The 20,353-nt window shown below is 34.6% G+C and overlaps 2 protein-coding genes across 3 annotated transcripts in view; one reads left to right on the forward strand and one right to left on the reverse strand.

Annotated features, from left to right (window-relative positions):
* Nucleotides 1-12,948: 12,948 nt before the first annotated feature.
* On the forward strand, nucleotides 12,949-15,877 carry LOC106772012 (probable protein phosphatase 2C 49). Of its 2 annotated transcripts, none has more exons than XM_014658115.2 (4): nucleotides 12,949-13,340; nucleotides 14,016-14,213; nucleotides 14,295-14,530; nucleotides 15,031-15,877. In XM_014658115.2, the coding sequence occupies exons 1-4, from the start codon at nucleotides 13,161-13,163 to the stop codon at nucleotides 15,605-15,607; spliced, it is 1,191 nt and encodes a 396-aa protein (XP_014513601.1). In that variant the 5' UTR covers nucleotides 12,949-13,160; the 3' UTR covers nucleotides 15,608-15,877. The 2 variants fall into 2 exon arrangements, with proteins under 2 accessions (XP_014513601.1, XP_022640738.1); XM_022785017.1 differs by having other exon boundaries at nucleotides 13,197-13,835.
* Nucleotides 15,878-16,147: 270 nt separating this feature from the next.
* The window catches only part of LOC106772013, a 7,598-nt gene continuing 3,392 nt past the window's right edge, over nucleotides 16,148-20,353 (reverse strand). Inside the window, exons 5-7 of the mRNA XM_014658116.2 lie at nucleotides 17,063-17,111; nucleotides 16,671-16,718; nucleotides 16,148-16,378 (exon numbers count right to left, since the gene is read on the reverse strand). Coding sequence (XP_014513602.1) covers nucleotides 16,301-16,378; nucleotides 16,671-16,718; nucleotides 17,063-17,111 — 175 coding nt within the window. The 3' untranslated portion in view covers nucleotides 16,148-16,300. The remainder of the gene's footprint in view (nucleotides 16,379-16,670; nucleotides 16,719-17,062; nucleotides 17,112-20,353) is intronic.

Below are 20,353 nucleotides of genomic sequence, written 5' to 3' on the forward strand. Positions count from 1 at the left end.
GGTTGATTATTTTCCCCCTTTTCTAGTGTATCATTTTCCTTTATTGATTTGAAATTTTATGTATTATTTTCTCTTTTGTATAAAAGTGACATATTAGAAAAAAGCAAAGTTAGTACTAAAATTTTAATCATGATTTTGTAAGTTTTAAAAATTTGTTCAAAATTGATTTTTTTTTTTAAATTTCTATAATATATTATAAAATGTTTTAACATACCAAAATCAATGTAAATTTAGGATAAATAAATCATATTGTATTGGATATGGTCGAGTACTCCTTAACCATATTAGTATTAGTTTTGTCCTGTCCTTGGATGATGCAACATAGATTATATAACTAAATACGTTCTAAGTGTCTACACTTAAACATTTTTACTTCACATGATATGTAATTACTATTAGGTGTCCTGGTTGATTACCTATGAGTCTACCAGAACTAATACTTGTGGTACATCGACTACTCTGTAAAAATTATTAGGATATAATCAAACACTTTCATTCTACTAAAGTAAATGGACCACTAGGCTCATCCAAGTAACACCTTCAAACAACATAGATAATATTATCATCTATGTATTTTATTTATGTTTTTATTAATTACATATTTATTACTTTGTTGACAATTTGGCAGGAGATGAATACCTTGAAAATCAAAGGTTGGAGGCGTTGATAAAATTGTTGAAGTTTTTCTAAAGTATGTTATAATAATAAAAATATTAATACTATGATATATACTTATTTTTAATATATCATTACACTTATTTCTTTCTTTTATCTATAAGCATTAAATATACATGGATTATTTTTCTGGTTGAAATAATCGAAAATAAGCTTGTTATAGTTTACATGGATGATTAATCTCCTTTAAATGGTCTTCCATTTTTTTTTGTTTTGGGTCAAATGTTTGAGTTTGGGCCTAATCAATGTTGTAGCCGAAAAATATTTGTGGAAATTTCTTCCTACACCCGTATTGTTTCTCAAGCACTCCCATAATTTTCAGTATCCCCATTTTATCTCTGTAATTTTTTTTAATAAATTCGTATACTGCAACTCATCTTCTCCTTCCTCAATGGATTCAAGAACCGCAAAGAGAAATGTGGGAAGTTGCAAGCTTCGTGGGGCATACAGTGATATTAAATAATGAAATGAAAAATATAATATTTGAAAGCATTTTTTTTTCAAACTTTCTGAGGATATGGATGGGGCAGCTTTTCTTTTTGGTCTGGGTGGAGGAAGATGTTCACTTGTTCCACTCTGAGAAAGTGTTTAACCTAATTATGATTATGCCACTGCTTCAAGACATTGCTCCACCGCCATCATCTTCAATAAATGCTAGATGCTTCCATTTTGCACCTACATCGTCTTCAATGTTGCATGCTTAATGTCAAAATAATTTAAAAAGAAGATTCGTAGATAAATAAAAATATATGGCTTGAGAATAGCTACTTACCATATAGTCATATTTCCAACAATCCCCCACAAATGACTATATGTTTTAAAAATACATTTTTCGATTGAATTAATGCATAGGCAAAGACATAGCTAATGAATTCAGATTCCATGGTGGAGCGCGCAATACAAGTCTCTTTGGAAGATTTCCATGAAACAGCTTCTCCAACTAAAGTGAACACATATCCACAAGTAGAAGTCACCTCATAGTCACCCAGTCTGCATCACAACATAAACAACATAAACAACATCTGGTCTTGTCTAGTTTATGAGATACATAACACTTTCTATAATCTTAGCATCTTCAGCTTGTGAAACACTGTCATTGTTCCTTTTAGGACTCATGCTAGGGTCATAAAGAGTTCTTACAGGCATTTCATCAAAACAATCAAATTTCTGAAGTATCTTTTCAATGTAATGTGATTGACACAATGAAAAGCCAAATTCAGTTTTCTCATTTTAACACCAAGAATAATATCTGCCTCGCATAAATCTTTCATGTCAAAATGAGCAGTAAAAAAACATCTTGGTATCATTATTACTTCCAAGTTAGATTAAAAAATGAGAATGTCATCAACATACACACATATAATCACACATTAGAACCAAACAATTTTGAGTAAACACATGAATTAGATGTTGTAGAAAAGCTGACAAAACCACGAACAAAATTTCTTGAGGCGTGTAGAGTCACTATCCTTAAGGACTTATCCGCAGTGTATTGCGCAAGCCCCCTAGGATACAACAGGAACTTCTCAGAAATTTCTGAGGATCTCAAAACTAGCAAGGATCTCTTTAAAAGAGATAGAATGAAACCCAGGATAATTTTAAGAAAATAAAAGGAAGGAGAGAATGAGAGAAAAAGAATGAGAGAATGAGATAACTGATGAATTTGGAGTGGAGGAGGGGCTCTATTTATAGAGTTTATGGATCAGGCCCATGATCCAAATATCTAAAATATCTTCTATTAAAATAAATTATTTTTAATAAAATAAATGAACGTGCAAAGAAAATTGAACGTTGCATGCAAAAATATTAACGTTGGCAACAACATTTGAACGTTGCACGGAGCTTGCGGAAGAACGTTGCACGGAGCTTGCGGAAGAAAAACGTTAGCACCAGTTGGAAAATCTCCAAGTCAAAGACTTGCGGTCCAAGCTCAAAATTTTCTCCGAAAAGAATGGCACATCTTTTGCAATATAAATATTAAAATAATAACAATCCCCCACATATTGCAAAAGATAAGAATGAAAGAAAGAAAAGAAGAAAATCCTGGGTTTTATAAGATGTAATGCATCAGAGCTGGTATAACAAGCTATATGAACCAGTCTTAGATCAAGAAACTTAACACACAGTGTAGTTGGTATAAGAAGCTATATGAACCAAAGACACTTGACGTGTGTTAGAGGTTTATCAATCACAATACACCCCCACAATTCTTGCTGTTATCGCTGTGATGCGCTAAATAGGCCATGCGCGTGCCCGGTATTCATGAGTGCTCTAGAGGTCATGCCAAGATCTCATGCAAGCGGCCCCACTTAACACTCATATAGGTGATTTCATCAAGTGTATGCTGCAAATCATACACCACCCATAAGGGATATGAAAATCATTAAAAACTTTGTTTAAATTAAAATTCTTTCACCACATACAATTTTAATAACAAAGTTTAGCCTCTCAATAATGCAGTCTCTAGCACTTTCACACACCATAGGAAGGGACATAATTGATTAAAATCAACTTAGTGCTATCAGAACTAACAAGTGACTTGTTTTTACCTATATGAACCTTATTCATGGGATCTCCAATCACAAAGGTTGGGTTACCATCACTTGTTTGTTTGCAAGTGGCTTAAGTCCATTCCCCTCGATGTTTCTAAAATCATTTGTCTTCCCATGGGTTTTGTCAGAGGATCTGCTAGATTCCGTTCTGACTTCACATAGTCAATGGAAATAGTTCCACTCTTTAGCAGCTGCTTCACCAAATTGTGTCTCAATTGAATATGTCTATTCTTTCCATTGTAATTCTTGTTTTTAGCTATAGCTATTGCCGATTGGCAATCACAATGTATAGACACCGACGGGGTTGGTTTCATTCCTAGTGGAATGTTTGCTAAGAAGTTTTTCAACCACTCAGTCTCACTACTAGCCATCTCAAGAGCGACAAAATCAGATTCCATTATTGATCTTGCAATAATTGTTTGTCTGACTGATCTCCATGTAATCGCACCACCCCCAAGTGTGAATACATAATCACTAGTGGATTTTGTCTCATCTGAATCAGAGATCTAGTTAGCATCACTGTACCCTTCTAGTACAGCGGGAAATCCATTGTATTCAATGACATAATCCATTGAATCTCTTAAGTATCTCATAAGCCTGGAAAGTGCATCCCAATGTTCTTGATTTGGACATTGAGTGTACCTACTCAGTCTACCTACTGCATAAGCAATATCATGTCTAGAAAAGCTCATCAAGTGCAGTAAGCTCCCAATCATCCGGGCATACTAAGGCTAATATAATGATTCTCCTCTATTTTCCATTAATTTAGAGTTAGCATCATAAGGGGTACTCACTGGTTTGAAATCATAATATCCAAACTTCTTAAGAAGTTTCTCAATGTATTGTTCTTGGGATAGTAAAATACTATCACCTTTCCTTATGATTCTAACACCTAAAATTACATTGGCTTCACCCATGTCTTTCATTTCAAAATTTGATCCTAGAAACAGTTTAGTTCTAGCAACAATTTCATTGCATGTACCAAAAATTAACATGTCATCCACATACAAACATATAATGACACAATCACCATTTTCAAATTTAGAATACACGCATTTATCAGCATCATTAGGTGAAAAACCATCACATAGCAATAGATTATCTAGTTTCTCATGCCGCTGTTTTGGTGCTTGTTTCAACCCATACAAAGATTTTAAAAGTATACATACCTTATTCTCTTGACCAGGTACAACACACCCTTCAGTTTGAGTCATATAAATTTCCTCCTCTAAATCACCATTCAAAAAGGCAGTTTTAACATCCATTTGGTGTATCACTAGCTTATGGATTGCTGCTAAGGCTAACAATACTCGAATAGAGGAAATCCTAGTCACAGGGGCAAAAGTATCAAAGTAATCTATGTTGGGTTTTTGAGTAAAACCTTTTGCTACTAATCTTGCCTTATACTTCTCTATAGATCCATCAGGATGATACTTTTTCTTAAAGATCCACTTACAACCAATGGGTTTTGCTCCTTTAGGCAAATCTACTAAGGTCCAAGTATTATTTTTCTGAATTGATTCAATTTCAGTCTTAATGGCTTTATCCCACTGATTTGCATCAGGAGCTCCAATGGCTTTTACAAAGCTATTTGGATCATTATCAACTAGATAAGTATAAAAATCATTACCAAATGAAGTTTCCTTTCTCTGTCTTTTACTTCTTCTTAATTCTTCACACAGGGCATCACTATTATTATTATCTATAGGTTGAGACATCTCATTAACCCTTAAAGGAAAAACATGTTAAAAAAACTCAACATTTTTCGTCTCCGTTATAGAATTTCTTTCAAGTATATCACTTTTAAGAACTAGAAACCTATAGGCAGCACTATGTTCAGCATAGCCTAAGAACATGCAATCAGAGGGTTTAGAACCTATTTTTCTTTTCTTAGGATCGGGTAACATCACCTTAGCTAGGCACCCCCACACTCTATGATATTTAAGGTTAGGTTGATAGCCTCTCCACAACTCATAGGGAGTTTTACCAATTTTCTTATGAGGTATTCTATTTTGTAAAAAACACGCAGTAAGCAAGGCTTCTCCCCAAAGGTTATCAGGTGCACTAGAACTAATAAGCATCACATTCATCATCTCCTTAAGAGTTCTATTCTTTCTCTCAGCTACTCCATTAGACTATGGTGAATATGGTGGGGTTACTTCATGGATGATACCTTCTTTAACACAATAGTCATTAAACAAAACATATTCACCACCTCTATCTGATCTAATCCTCTTAATTTTCTTATTTAATTGATTTTCTACTTCAGTTTTATAGGTTAAAAATACATTAAAGGCTTCATCTTTATGTTTGATTAAGTAAACTTTAGTGTATCTAGAATAATCATCTATAAAGGTTACAAAATAATTTTTACCTCCTCTAGACATGGTTTGTTTCATATCAGCTAGATCAGTATGAATTAACCCTAACAGTTCAGTTTGGCGTTCTACAGAAAAACATGTCTTCTTTGTTAATTTAAATTCTACACATATATCACATTTACTACTCTGTTTATCATGCATATTAATCAATCCTAGTCGTTGTAATTTCATAACATAGGAAGAATTCAAATGTCCTAATCTAGCATGCCATAAATCATACGAGTCAACAATATAAGCAGAAGAAGACGATTTATTAATATTTTCAGAAATGTTAAGTACAAAGAGACCTTGATCACAATATCCCTTCCCCACAAAAACATTATTCTTTGTTATTACAATCTTGTCAGACTCGAATGACACTTTAACCCCCACTTTTCCCAGTAGTGCCACAGAGATTAAATTAACTCTGATTGATGGCACATGTAGCACATCACTCAAGGCCAGAGTCTTTCCAGATGTGAGTTTGAGAAGAACTTTCCCTTTTCCCAAAACAGGAGTGGTCCTGGAATCACCGAGGTAGACGTGTTCTTCTCCATCCCCTACACTAGTGTAAGAGGTAAAGGCACTTCTGTTTGCACATATATGCCTGGTAGCACCAGAGTCTACCACCCACTTGCTCACATTAGTCATCAGATTTACTTGAGAAACGACTGCAGCAATAATATCATCTCCTTCGGCTATATTAGCCTTAGGAGGATTGTCGTTTCTTGCTTTGCGCCTGCACTGCGGTGAATGATGGCCCGACTTCCCACATACGAAGCAATTTCCTTTCTTCTTAAAGGTGGGGTTAGATCCGTTGGGACGAGATTTTCGAAAATAATTTTTCTTATTGTGATCAGGTTTATGTTCGTACCTTTTTGGAGCAGGTTTGTCTTCTATCACGTTTGCTTTTGCAGACAAAGCTTTGGCCTTTGCAGTAGCACGTTCTTTCCTGTCGGTATCTTCAACGATTATGTGAGTGATCAACTCTGAAAGTGACATTTGCTTGTGTCTATGTTTCAATTGTTGCTTGTAATCAGTCCAGGAAGGCGACAATTTCTCGATCAGAAGCTGTGAGACATATACATCTGGTAGAAGAACGTTCCCCGCTTTGATATCTTCGAGCAACTTGTGGTACTCATTGATTTGCGACTTTATGTCCTTGTCTTCAACCATTTCCCAACGATAATAATTCCCAATAATGAACCTTTGTCGGACTACATCTTCAGCAGTGTATTTGAGAATCAACGAATCCCAAATGTCTTTCGCCTCCTTATAGGAACAATATACATCGAACAAATCATTAGAAAGTGCACTAAGTAAAGTATGGCGGCATANCTTATTTGCATGAACCCAATCTTCAACTTGTTTTGGATTTGGAGGAAGACTGGAGTCGGGTTTTGAAGATGAAAGAGCAAAGGCGACTCCGTACATGTCTAACAGGGTTGACACACGTTCTTGCCAGCGTCGAAAATTCTGACCAGAGAAGACTTCAATTTTTGATACATCCGGGAATGGTTTGGCGAAGACCGTCTGAGTTCCGAAAACAGTATTCTGATTCTCTGGGATTGAGTTGTTGTTGTTGTCAGCCATAAGTCCTTAAGATTGTTGTAGAAAAGCTGACAGAACCACGAACAAAATTTCCTGAGGCGTGTAGAGTCATTGTCCTTAAGGACTTATCCGCGATGTATTGCGCAAGCCCCCCAAGATACAACAAGAACTTATCAGAAATTTCTGAGGATCTCAGAACTAGCAAGGATCTCTTTAAAAGAGATAGAATGAAACCCAGGATAATTTTAAGAAAATAAAAGGAAGGAGAGAATGAGAGAAAAAGAATNAGAGAATGAGANAACTGATGAATTTGGAGTGGAGGAGGGGCTCTATTTATAGAGTTTATGGATCAGGCCCATGATCCAAATATCTAAAATATCTTCTATTAAAATAAATTATTTTTAATAAAATAAATGAACGTGCAAAGAAAATTGAACGTTGCATGCAAAAATATTAACGTTGACAACAACATTTGAACGTTGCACAGAGCTTGCAGAAAAACGTTGCACGAAGCTTGCGAAAGAAAAACGTTAACACCAGTTGGAAAATCTTCAAGTCAAAGACTTGCGGTCCAAGCTCAAAATTTTCTCCGAAAAGAATGGCACAACTTTTGCAATATAAATATTAAAATAATAACATTAGAGACATTCACAACATACTCCTTGCTTACTAAAATACGATCAAAATTTTCATACCATTTTTTGAGACCGTAAAGAGATTTTTGGAGCTTGCATATTGTTCTTTTGTAACAACTACAAATCTCTCTTGTTGTTCTATGTAATTTTCTTGAGGAAAGTCGTCTTTACATTTATCTGATGAATTATTAAACCTCAAAAAAAAAATGAAAGAAGAATTAAAGATCTAATGGTAGCAATTTTAGTCACGATAGAATAAGTATCAAAATGATCAACACCTTTCTTTTAAGTGTATCTCACTACCACTAATCTAGCCTTGGATTTTTCTATAGACCCATATGGTCTAATTATCCTTTTAAAGACCCAAATCCCAAGTGTGGTTCATCATAATAGAATTTATAGGTTTTAGGATCATCAGCAATAAAAAATATAGAAACTAACTGTTGATTGATTTTATCAGGTTTTTCAACAATAAAAGCAATTATAAAATCGGGCCTAGAGTTATTCTCAGTTCTCTTCCTCTTACTTCTTCTAGGTTCATTCACATGTTCACTAGAAGTAGATTCATTTACTAGATCAGTCCTTGAATAAGCAACATTTTCAATTACAGTTTTATTAAGAGGAAACACATCAACGTCTCTAGATTCACAAATAGAATTATCACTCAAACACTTAATAACATAACATTTGTCATTTCTTTTAGTGTCTTATATTTTCGTTCAACTATATTATTTTGTCGAGAAGTTTCATATATAATACCATTTTTATCACAAAATTCTTTAAAGAAATTCGTACTATATTCACCACCTTTATCATACTTAAGCCTTTTAATTTTTTATCTAATTGATTTTTTATTTCAGCTTTATATTTTAAAAATATTTGAGCAACCTCATTGTACGCGATACACGAAAAGAATGTTGTAAAAATTGAGTTTAATTGTAACATATCTTCCAACTGATCAGCATGCAGTAAGGAGCTTGAACCTCTTGATCTTTAATTTTGGATTTATTTTTACTCTAAGACAGAGTTCTCCATGCTTTATTCATGGGAGTGTATGGGTTAAACGCAAAAAAAGGCCCATTTATGAAGTTAGTTTGTGGGCTAATCAATAACAGTCCAAGTATATGGTTACTCACTTGAAGAACAAGATTTCAAAGTCCGATTACTTGAAGCAGCATCTAACACGTTTTCAATCAAAAGCTAACACTTACTCTCACCTTCACAAAATTTCAGTATACTCTGCACTCACTGCAATCATAAATTACATAATCTATATTATATTTCTTACTTCTTCAATATCATGATCAAGTTTTAAAATTATTTTCTAATTTTTAAAATAACCTAAAAAATAGATGATCAAATCTTTTTGAAAAGAAACACAAAAATTATTATAAGATATTTATACATATGTGTGTGAAAGAGAATCATTAGATTCAGCTACAATGAAATTGAGAATTAGCTACTCTAATAATACATTTGGAGTATTAAAAATAGTAAAGAAAATGATAGGTTTGTAGTTGAAAATTCTCATGGATGTAGTTTCAAACATGGACATTTATATTGGATGAGAAAAAAAATCCAAAGTTGACTTCCACTCATGATTTCAAACTTTTATTTCTATAATATATATATATAGTTAAATATGCTTTTAATCTCTAAACTATTAAACCATTTTGTTTTTTGTCCTTCTATAATATTTCGTCTTCCAAAGCTAAAGTCGTTAAAATTAGGTTGATTTGTCTAACGGTTCATTTTTGCTTTTTCTGGATCAATCTTTTCATGCTTTTCTCCCCCTCTCTCTCCCTCCGCTCTCCCTAAAGGTCTCTTGCTTCCTCCAACCCCAACCCCTCCTCTTACAAACTTACTACCGAGTCTGAGTAGGAAGTAGAAAGCCTCACACAATCAGAGAATAATTGGTTGAAAGCGAAATGGGATGAAAGCCAAAACCCTACACAAACACCGACACCGACAGCATCAGCCACACCCAGAGAGACAAACAATCATGGGTTTCCTCCTAGTTTTCTTCCCAGAAGACACCATTGCTACCAAAACCAAAAACAAAACCAAAACCAACCTTCTCTGTTCTTCTTCTTCTTTCAAGAGAACCAGCATTAACACCCTTCTCTCCAAAGCTCAACCCACACTCTCCACATGCCTCCTTCTCCTCTTCACCACCCTCCTACTCTTCACCCTCTCCACATTTCAACCCTCCACCCCTCACAAACCTTATTACACTCCCCACAACTCCTCCAACGACGATGTTTCCCCGCACTCCAATGCTTGGGCACCCTCTACCGTCGAGGCACTTGCGCCATGAACCACCTCCTCTTTGACACTGAGTAAATTTTTTGCATATTACAATCAACAGAAAGATAATTTTGAATGCGTATATCCTTCAACCCATTAAAAATTGAAAATATTGGATTGAACCCTTTATTGAACTATCAGAAATAAGAAATCTAGATCCAAATACATTCGTCATCAATCAGGTTTTTCCTGGTTGATTGCATAAATACATTCACAATCATACTTATGCGCCGCCATGTAGCTATCGAAAGCAGTAAATTGCAGAACCCTAAAACGCCAAACGAAAGATTCATTCTGTTCCCTCACAACCCCACCGTTGCAGAACGCCTTCGTCGTGCCTTGCCGTGCTCGTCACCAACATTGAGTCTACCGCTGTAAAGAAAAAGAGCAACTAGTTCTTCCGTTGAGTGAGGGTGTTTCTCTCTCGCGCACGAGGAAAAGACGTAAAGGAGGGCTTTTGCTGTCATCTGTGATGAGTCTATTGATGAGTGGCGATGCCTTTGGATGACCGGAGGACGGTGTTGGCATCACCGACGTTGTTGTTCTCACGGAGAAAAAAAAGGGGATGACCCTTATTGTTTTGCCTAAGGAAGAAGAAAAACAAGCTGCAGGGATCGAAGTAGACGCTCACCATTGAAAAAAAATCTAAATCTGAGCCGATTTTTAACCGCTTTAGTTTTGGGAGACAAAATATTATAGTTTCTTTAAGGAGAAGGATCAGAGTATACTAAAGTTTGAAAAGTATGAAAAACAAAATCACTTAATAATTGAGGTACTAAAAACATATTTAACCATATATATATATAAACTCATTAACCGATTATTATATTATTTTTTGAAAGATTGTATTTTAAAATATATTTTTACAAGAGATCAAAATACTTTAAAGATAAGAAATGTGATTAATTAATAAAGTTTTAGAAAAAAAGACGGTATAATTCATATTTTAACTTATCACTATTATAAGCTTTCATTTCCAAATTATAAAACCATCATATATTCCTACTACTTTTCAACATTTTGTCGACCCTCACATGTATTAATATACGACCTCACTGAAAAAACAAATATAAAGAAAATAATTAAATTAATTAATTAATATAATTAAAAAAAATATAATATAAAAACAATAATTACATACATAAAAATTATTCAAACAAATTTTTGATATAAAATCAATTCTTAACATAGTCTTTCTCCTTTCTCACATCAACATTTCTCAATCACTAATTCAATAAACATTTTCTATAAATTCTAGCAAAAAATTGAAATGATTCACGATCATTTAAAATCAACTATTCCATATCTATCCACAAAACTCTATTCAAAATTCTCAATCACAGTTTTTTGACATTGTTCAAACAAAGTAATACATCTAGACTCTTAGGTTATATTTCTGGAATAATTTGGATGCACAGAAAAGAACAGAACTTGAACTTTAAACAACACATAAAAATCAAATAGTTAACCTTCTCTACCCAGAAAAGATTATTTACTAAAAAGCACCCATATAAATTAAGTTGAATAGTTGATTGATTCTTTACTATTCCTCACAGCATAATTTAACATTTTTTTAATAGCACTCATCACAGACATAGAAAACAATAAAATGAGCACTTGGTTTGCCATATGTTAAGAAAAATATTTAAAAAAGACATTGATGAATTGCAAGCCACCACCTAACTTGGTTGGAAGATATTTGAAAAAAGCAGGAATAATACTACCCACTTGACATTTTCACACATCACCACCTCAATTTCAGTTCCCATTATGTACAACAATCCATGCATATCCATCTTATTTCTAAATATGAAATTATATCTATATATGAAAAAGGAAACAACAAATATGCCAAATAAGAGGAAATATATTGATGGACCACCAAAAAATAAATATATTGATGTAATTAGTGTTTTAGAAGAAATTGAATTCATATATATAACCCCAAATAATCACAATAATGATAATAAGGGCCTTTTTATTCTGTGATTATTGTAATTGGATATGATTAGTTTCAAAAAAATATTAAGTTTTTCAAAGGATGCTATCCTAGGATAGGGTGAGATCATCAACTAATGGGATTGACTTCATGAGATGATTATATACTCTTTTAAATTCATCCTTTTTTTTTTGTTTCGATATTTAAGGATTAATCTTCAGTAAAATTGAGATTTATTTAAGATTTTTTGTGTGCATACTAATATGAAAATTAACCTTTTGATAGGAAAAAAAATAGAGATAAAGGAAGATAATTTTTTTACAAGTTGTTATTTACCAATGTAAGAAGGTTTTGATTAGAATGTATGATAGCATGATTCTTTATTCTTTTGGTAGAACCACTTTTTTTTTTATTTATTTATAGGAGGTAATCTTGTTTAAATTGAATATGATATTAGGGTAAATTGACAGTTATTTAGCATTTTCACATATATTTGAGTAATACTTTTGTCGTGTGAATTGTAACGAGAAGGAGAAAACGAAAAGAGCATGGACGAAGGTTGACGTCACACATCACCAATGTTGGTGGGGACTGACAAACGCGTCATCACCTATGAACACAAGAAGACAGTTATATTACTCGGTCGGCGCAATCATAATTTCCCATATTAGCCCTTTTCCAACCGTAACCAATCCTCAAGTCAAAACTGACAGCTTACACCACTGAGGACCTTCCGGTCATTTTGCCCCAAAACTTCAAAGATCACACGTCAACCTGCAAACACTGTCACGTGTCAGTTAAGCCAAGCCTCAACGCGTGCGAGGCAAACGCGCTTGGTCCCAGAAACTCCACGTGTCCATGCAGCCAACAAGGGTACCGGCAGCCGCCGGTTCCAGAGTGGAGCCTCTTATATGGCGTTTCAACCCCTTCATGACAGAAGTTTTTGATCACCAATCCCAACGGAAACCGCGAGAAAATTCCCCAGATATCTCAACAGAAGAGAAGAAAATCGAAACAGTTTTGTAACATCAATCAAGTATTTTGGGAACATAGTACAACAGTTTTCAGCTCTATACAACGTTCGATTTGGATCAGTTTTCACGTGAGAGGTTTAGAGGAGGAAAAAGAGAAAGCGCAGAACATGGTGGCTGAAGCAGAGGTTGTGTGTCAACAGAACGTGGGTATGTTGGATGTGAAGCATTTTCAAAACAAGGGAAACGATGTTCACGAGATCGGAGATGCAGATGCTAATTTGTCTTTGAGTTTTGACCGAGTTCGTGTCACTGAGTTGGTCTCTGCCGAATTACTCACTTCACAAGAAGTTAGATTTTGAAAACCCTCTTTTTCGGTTTTTTATCTTGGGATTTTGCTGTGTGTCTGTTGGTGGATGACATAGATTGTTATAGAGCTGATGGGGTTCTTTAATTCTTTCTGTTAGCTTGCTCAATCATGTGAATTCTTTTGATTTCGCTTTCTCGGATCAAGGTCCCTTTTAAGGAAATTTTCTTGAAACATTTGGATCACGGTTTAGCGTGATTGTTGAACTTGGGTGAAGATAGCTGAATTTTGTTGATTTCGTTTAGGTTATTTACTTCCATGTTTTACTTGTTAAATTTTGGAATGAATGTTTAGGTTAACGGCTTATTTATGATTATTCCAATTGTGTCTTAGCAATAATAAGGGGATCTACCTGTTCATTTGAAGTTGAATTTATTGTTTGAGATGGATGTGTCTGGCATGGATTTTGCTGTAGTGGGGGCTGGAAGATTAACATTGTTGCTCGCTAACATCTGCTAATCAAATTCTACATGAATATGTACGTGAATTTGCAATAGATTTCAGAAGTTCTGATTTGATTGTTAGCTTGTGGTCTTTTTGTGGTTTGGAGCATCAATATTTCTAGGGGATTAACAAAGTTTTGCAACATAATACCATCCAATCCTTCGATATATTGATTCTTGCTTTTCTGATTTTGTATTTAATTGTCCTTTTGTAGGATGCTAAGTCTGCAGACAGGATCTCAGATGCTGCTCTTGAATCTGCGGTTCTGCAGTTTATACCTTCCCTCCGTTCAGGTAGTTTTGCTGACATTGGACCAAGGAGATACATGGAAGATGAACATATAAGGATAGATGATTTGTCATCTCATATGGGATCACCATACAACTTTCCCAAGCCAAGTGCTTTTTATGGGGTAATCAACTTTTCACCTCTGTCTCCTTTAACTTGTTCGTCCTTATTCTAAATGTGACTGAGGTTTTTGGCAATATCATAGGTGTTTGATGGCCATGGAGGACCTGAAGCTGCAGCTTATATAAGAAAAAACGTCATAAAGTTCTTCTTCGAAGATGTCAGTTTCCCACAGACTTCTGAAGTCAATAGTGTATTTCTGGAAGAGGTAGAGGATTCCCTCAGAAAGGCGTTTCTTTTGGCTGATTCAGCTTTGGCCGATGATTGCAGTGTGAATAGTTCATCAGGCACCACGGCCCTTACTGCTTTGATATTTGGAAGGTAATCCATACTTTACATTCTTGGTTCTTCTTTATTAGTACACTTTTAGCAGCTTACTAAATTATATTTCTCTTTACTTGAGTTATGATTGGATAAGCTTTTCTATTAACATTAGTAGAAAATAAAAGAATCAAAATAAGTTTTTCCCATCAATTGAAATAAGCTTAATGATAAGCTAAAATGAGCTCTTTAATTATGTCAAATGAGATAGCTATTACAAATTAGTTTGTCCAATTTTAGGTTACGGAAAGTTTATCAGGATAGGTAATACGTGCAGTATCTTTTAATAAAATCCAGTTCTTGTGCATTATTGGAGTGTTCTCTATCATTGCTTCAACAATTATTGTCCTTTCATTGGAATTCATATTTCTTGGACCTGCTAATATTTGGATAGATTTTGCTTTTATTACTGTATCTAATGTGTGGATATTGTTAGATTGAATGGAGATGTCTTTCCTTCTCTATATTTGCTTTGCTGATTTCTGGTAAGCTTCTTTCAGACTTCTAATGGTGGCCAATGCTGGCGACTGCCGAGCAGTTCTCTGTCGCAAAGGAGAGGCCATTGACATGTCTCAAGATCACAGACCTATTTATCCATCAGAGCGGAGGCGTGTTGAAGAATTGGGTGGCTACATAGATGATGGTTATCTCAATGGGGTTTTATCAGTTACCCGAGCACTAGGGGACTGGGACATGAAGTTACCTAAGGGTGGTCCCTCACCTTTGATTGCAGAACCGGAGTTCCGGCAAGTTGTTCTAACAGAGGATGATGAATTTCTCATCATAGGATGCGATGGCATATGGGATGTCATGTCAAGTCAGCATGCAGTTAGCCTTGTTCGCAGAGGCCTAAGGAGGCACGATGATCCTGAAAAATGTGCCAGGGACCTGGTTATGGAGGCACTACGCCTGAACACATTTGATAATCTCACTGTGATCATTGTATGTTTTTCTTCCCTCGACCACATGGAGCCAGAGCCATCCCCTCCTCGTCAACGGAAATTGAGATGTTGTAGCCTCTCTGCAGAGGCTCTTTGTAGCTTGAGGAGCTTGTTGGAAGGCAGTGCTAGCAACTGAATGTGTGTACATACACGGTTCATCAAATAATGTTGAATTCTTACATGCTGTTTTTGGCTGCTTCAGTTTAGTCATTGGAAAAAGCAGCCATCATTTTTTTTAACGTGGTCTGGTGGATGTACATAACTTGGGCTAGAGGATGGTGGTGTAAATATGTACTGTCGTTACATTATTATTTTTGTACTATACCAAATTTTTGTTGACTGCATTATTCATGTCGTATTCTTGTGTGTCAATAAAACTGTTCGTAATGTCTTAGTTTCTATTCCATTATTTGTCAGCAATTATCTGAGGTACGGATTGGGTGAAGCCCATTTTCATTTTCACTTTCATAAAAGTATAGACTCGTCATAGGACTAACTGGATCTATAGGACTAACTCGATCTTCGGTAAGGTTTGGCAAATTTTACTTTGTAGGATCTAAATTCTATTTTTTAAGTGATCAAAGCAGTTTACAAATTTCGGATTGCGGTTTAAGAAGACACCTTCAGCATTATGTCCGGTGTGTTTATTATGCATTAAGAACATCCTTCAACATAATTTACAGTTGAAAGTTGGGTAATCATTTGATGCATTAAGATCATTTTTCAGTAATTCAATTAATGGACAAAAATGAGATCGATATGAAAATAATTAGCTATGCTTATAGAGATGTAGTCCTGCTATAAAATTCTAGACAATCATAATAAAATCTTAGGTGTAGCTTTTGGCGAATGTAGCAAATCTTTCTAAACCACGTTGAAGTAAACCTTCAAGGAAAGGTTGCAGTGCCTGCAAATTAAATCATGGTGGGGGAAAAATCAGAAAAAGGTTCTAAAAAGGCACAAAAGGCATCAAATGTGTATCCCCCAATTTCCTCACATAATTATGATGGGGTTTTATATTTCAGATGAACGTCATTCAAAATATATATATATATATATAATGTATAACTTTATCATTTTTATTTGATGTGGGATTTTGACTCACTTAGGTTATTTCCAAAAAAATAAGAGGTTCTATCACCATTTTTGTCAACCTAAGCTATTTACGATCATCATTATTTCAAGGTCAGAATGCTCACCGATGCCACTGGAGCTAAAAGCTGAGGAACCTCATACGAGACTGTAAGCTGAAACGGACAAAAATGCAGTAGTTAGTGCTTGTGAGGGCCGCCGAGGTAGAAAAATGGACAAAAGAACATGTGTTATCACTTTCAAGTTCTCCCAATTTCTTGATAGAAGTTAAATGTGTGGAAAAAAAATGTTAATGGGACCAACATGAAAAATTATTACATAGATTCATACATGTAGTGCAACACCTAGTTGTGCACTGGACTGATAGGAATACGCGATTAGTTGGATCATTAGGAACATGCAGCTAGTTTGACAAATACTCATCGAGAATTAAAATTACATAGGTGTGCCCAAATATATAGAGGCTAAAAAATGCAAAAATTTGAATAAAGGACCTTACTTCAACTATACACGATGAAGGACCTTTCGGATAGAATCGTACAGCACCTCTGCCACAAGAGAAATCGAGCAATTAAAAATCTTAAAAATATTGAATAATGCAACATAGTCTCTTCAGTGGTCATCACATCTAGTTTTTATTAAGAAGTGCAGTACTCGTTTGAGTTAGTTAACTTGACAATAAGTTTATGGTAGTGTTATAGCATTCGTATTTCAAAAAATACTCGAACTCATCTCCGTGCTCACATGAGTAACAACTTTTATCCTCATTTATTTACTCATTGAGTGAGTATCTGTACGTCGCAGCCTTTACCAGCACTTACGTTTAAATTCGATAAGTCAATAAAAAATTAATTACAAATTACTTCAAAATTTCATTCTTGGTGGGAAATCCACCTGATCTTTTTTATTTTTCATAATACCATTGACATCAAAAAAATATCTATTGTTCAGTTCAAAATTCACAATGGAAGTTGTATGAAGAAATGTATTTATATTATTTAATAGGCCTATTTTAATGTTCTAACAGTGCACGTAAGCATACTTTATTTAACTGCAGAAAAGGTTTTATATTATTGTTGGCTCAGGATTCACATGATTGTTTTGCTCGTTGGTGTATCATTTGTCAAATGTTCATTTATATATTAATATCTTGTCAAGATTGACCAAATTTATCTCATTTTAATAAAAATTCCATGTTACCTTTGAAAAAATGGAAGTTTCATTCTTAAATAAAATAATTATAACACCTAAAGCATCCAAATATAACAAAAAAAATTTCAAGCATGACCTTGAGTCGTTCAAACATAAGTCATAACTAAACAACATTGAAAACATAGTACTCTGACACAATCATTATGAAATTTGCATTAAATGACATAATTATTTACACAAATAAATATTTCAATTATATACATACATTAACACATAAATAAATTATAGGGATGAGATGAGGCGGGACGTCATAGGTACTATATTATCTTAACCACACTTACCTCTATTAAAATTTGCAAGTAAATACCTAATATGGACCCATCCCATTAAGCAAGTTCCTCGCCTATTTGGATACTTCTGAGGATATCCAAAGATTCAAGATCCACTTTGTCATATCCCTATGTGCTGATTGTTAGTGTGTTAGGGGAATGCTTCTCGTGATAGGGTATTTAGAGGGCTGGGGTGCACGAGAGGGGGATTCATGAACCTTGGATTTGGCATGCATAATGTGGGGCAGAAAAAATTTGCTCTAAGGAGCTAGGCTTTGGCAAGTTCATGGTTCGCTTTAGCTAAGAACACCAAACAAAATTGAAAACAATTCGTCCAAACCAAAGTGGAAAAAAAGTTCATCCAAACCAATTGTTTTTTAAATGAGAATGGAAAAGGCTTATTTGAAGAAAAACTCATTACCTCCTGAGCGAAAAACAAACTGAATTTCCTTGAATCAAACCGAACAATGGAATAATTAGTCTGAACCAATCCAAGCTATTTCCTTCTTACCTTACGCTTCAGTTTGATTCATGATTCGAATTGGTTCACTAATACTTTTTGAACAACCCTAGCTCTGGCATTCGCTGTTTCTATGAAAGCTTTCTTAAAGATGAATAAAATCAGACTAAGTTTCAGACCTGGTTTCAACATTTTACGAGTCTCAAATCAAAATAACGAAATAAAGCCTCCTTTAATATTCGGCTCTTGCTAACAAGTGTCTTAAGAAAATAAAAACGGAGAAAGTTTTTATTGGAAATCATGCAGGAGCGCATTTAAAAATCATGAAAGAGCAATTTCTACGCATCTAAACTAAAAGTTCCCCGAAATATTAGGGCTATCGTTAGCATTTCCCTGAATATTTCAAAACATAAATATATATTCTTTAAAGATATATTTTATTGCGTATAAAATATTTCTATACTTATATATATATATATATATATATATATATATATATATATATATATATATATATATATATATATATATATATCCACACAAATATCAAATGTCACAAGTGAAGAGGGGTTTAATCAATTGTGAAAGTTAAGATTGTTATTGGAAAAATTTCTTCTTTTCTCACATTAAAGTTGTATAACAAAAAAAAGTCTTGGATAACCTTAGAATAACACACTTTTACCTTCATTTGACATATTACAAGGATAAAATGGTCAAAGAAGTGAATTTTTGTATTTTTTTTTTCAAGAAAGAAGAAAGTAACAAGAAAGGATAGAGTCAAATGAATGTAAAATATTTATATGTGTCAAAGTATCATTTCTCTTTATCTAATATCATATTGCACAAACACAACACAGATAACTGTAAGGAGGAAAAAGTTAACCTAACACAGATAAAGGAAAGAAGGAAAATGTTAATTACTAAAGATAGTCACTGGTATAAAGGTGGAAGGGTCTTTTCACTCCATGAAATTACATGCCAGTTTATATCTTAAGCACAAAAGTTGGATATTGACATTCCTTACCAGCAAAACTATAAAAACCAGGTAAGGACTAAGGTGTTTAATTCATAGGATATATATATTGGAATAAACTACTTTTATGTTGCATTCATTGCTGAATTTCATAGGACATTATATATATATATATATATATATATATATATATATATATATATATATATATATATGTTAGAGATATTATATTTAGTTTATATTGTGTTTATGTTAATTAGGGAAATATAGTCCCTATATGTTTATTAGGGAAACATTGTTCTTATTTTATTTTCTTTTATTCTTACATATTCATTTGTATTTGGGCTTAGTCCATATTTCTTCTATTATAAATAGAGAATCTTATGTGTGTATTTAACACAAGGGATTAATTCCAATATATAATTTTCACTATATTTAACATGTATCAGAGCAGGTTTTCTGATCCTTTTCTACTTTGTCTTCGTTACAGCCGGTGGCGGCGGCCACCGGCGGCCCCCCCTGTAAAAGTTTCTTTTTCAACCTGTGTCTTTATATTTCAATAGGCAATCTCTGGTTTCTGTCTCACATCTATCCGGTGTTAATGTACGTCACTGGCCGGCCACCGTCATCGGCCACCGTCTTCGGCCACTGTCTCCAGCCACCGCTGCCGGCACCGTCTCCGGTCGTCGTCTCTGGCCACCGTCATCGGCAGTCCGCCGCCGCCGGCCACCTTCTCCGGCCACCGTCTCCGGCCACCGTCTCCGGCCACCGTCTCCGGCTACTGTCTCCGGCCACCGTCTCCTGCAACCGTCTTCGACCATCGTCTCCGACCACCGTCTCCGGCCGTCGTCTCCGCCACTTGTGCCACTGATGCAC

This window comes from Vigna radiata, chromosome 8 (genome assembly GCF_000741045.1).
Source record: "Vigna radiata var. radiata cultivar VC1973A chromosome 8, Vradiata_ver6, whole genome shotgun sequence".
NCBI classification, from domain to species: domain Eukaryota; kingdom Viridiplantae; phylum Streptophyta; class Magnoliopsida; order Fabales; family Fabaceae; genus Vigna; species Vigna radiata.

Coding starts and splice junctions, on each gene's coding strand:
- LOC106772012 (XM_014658115.2), top strand. CDS start 13,161: ATGGTGGCTGAAGCAGAGGTTGTGTGTCAACAGAACGTGGGTATGTTG. Junction 14,214..14,294: donor AGCCAAGTGCTTTTTATGGG/GTAATCAACTTT, acceptor GCAATATCATAG/GTGTTTGATGGCCATGGAGG. Junction 14,531..15,030: donor ACTGCTTTGATATTTGGAAG/GTAATCCATACT, acceptor AGCTTCTTTCAG/ACTTCTAATGGTGGCCAATG.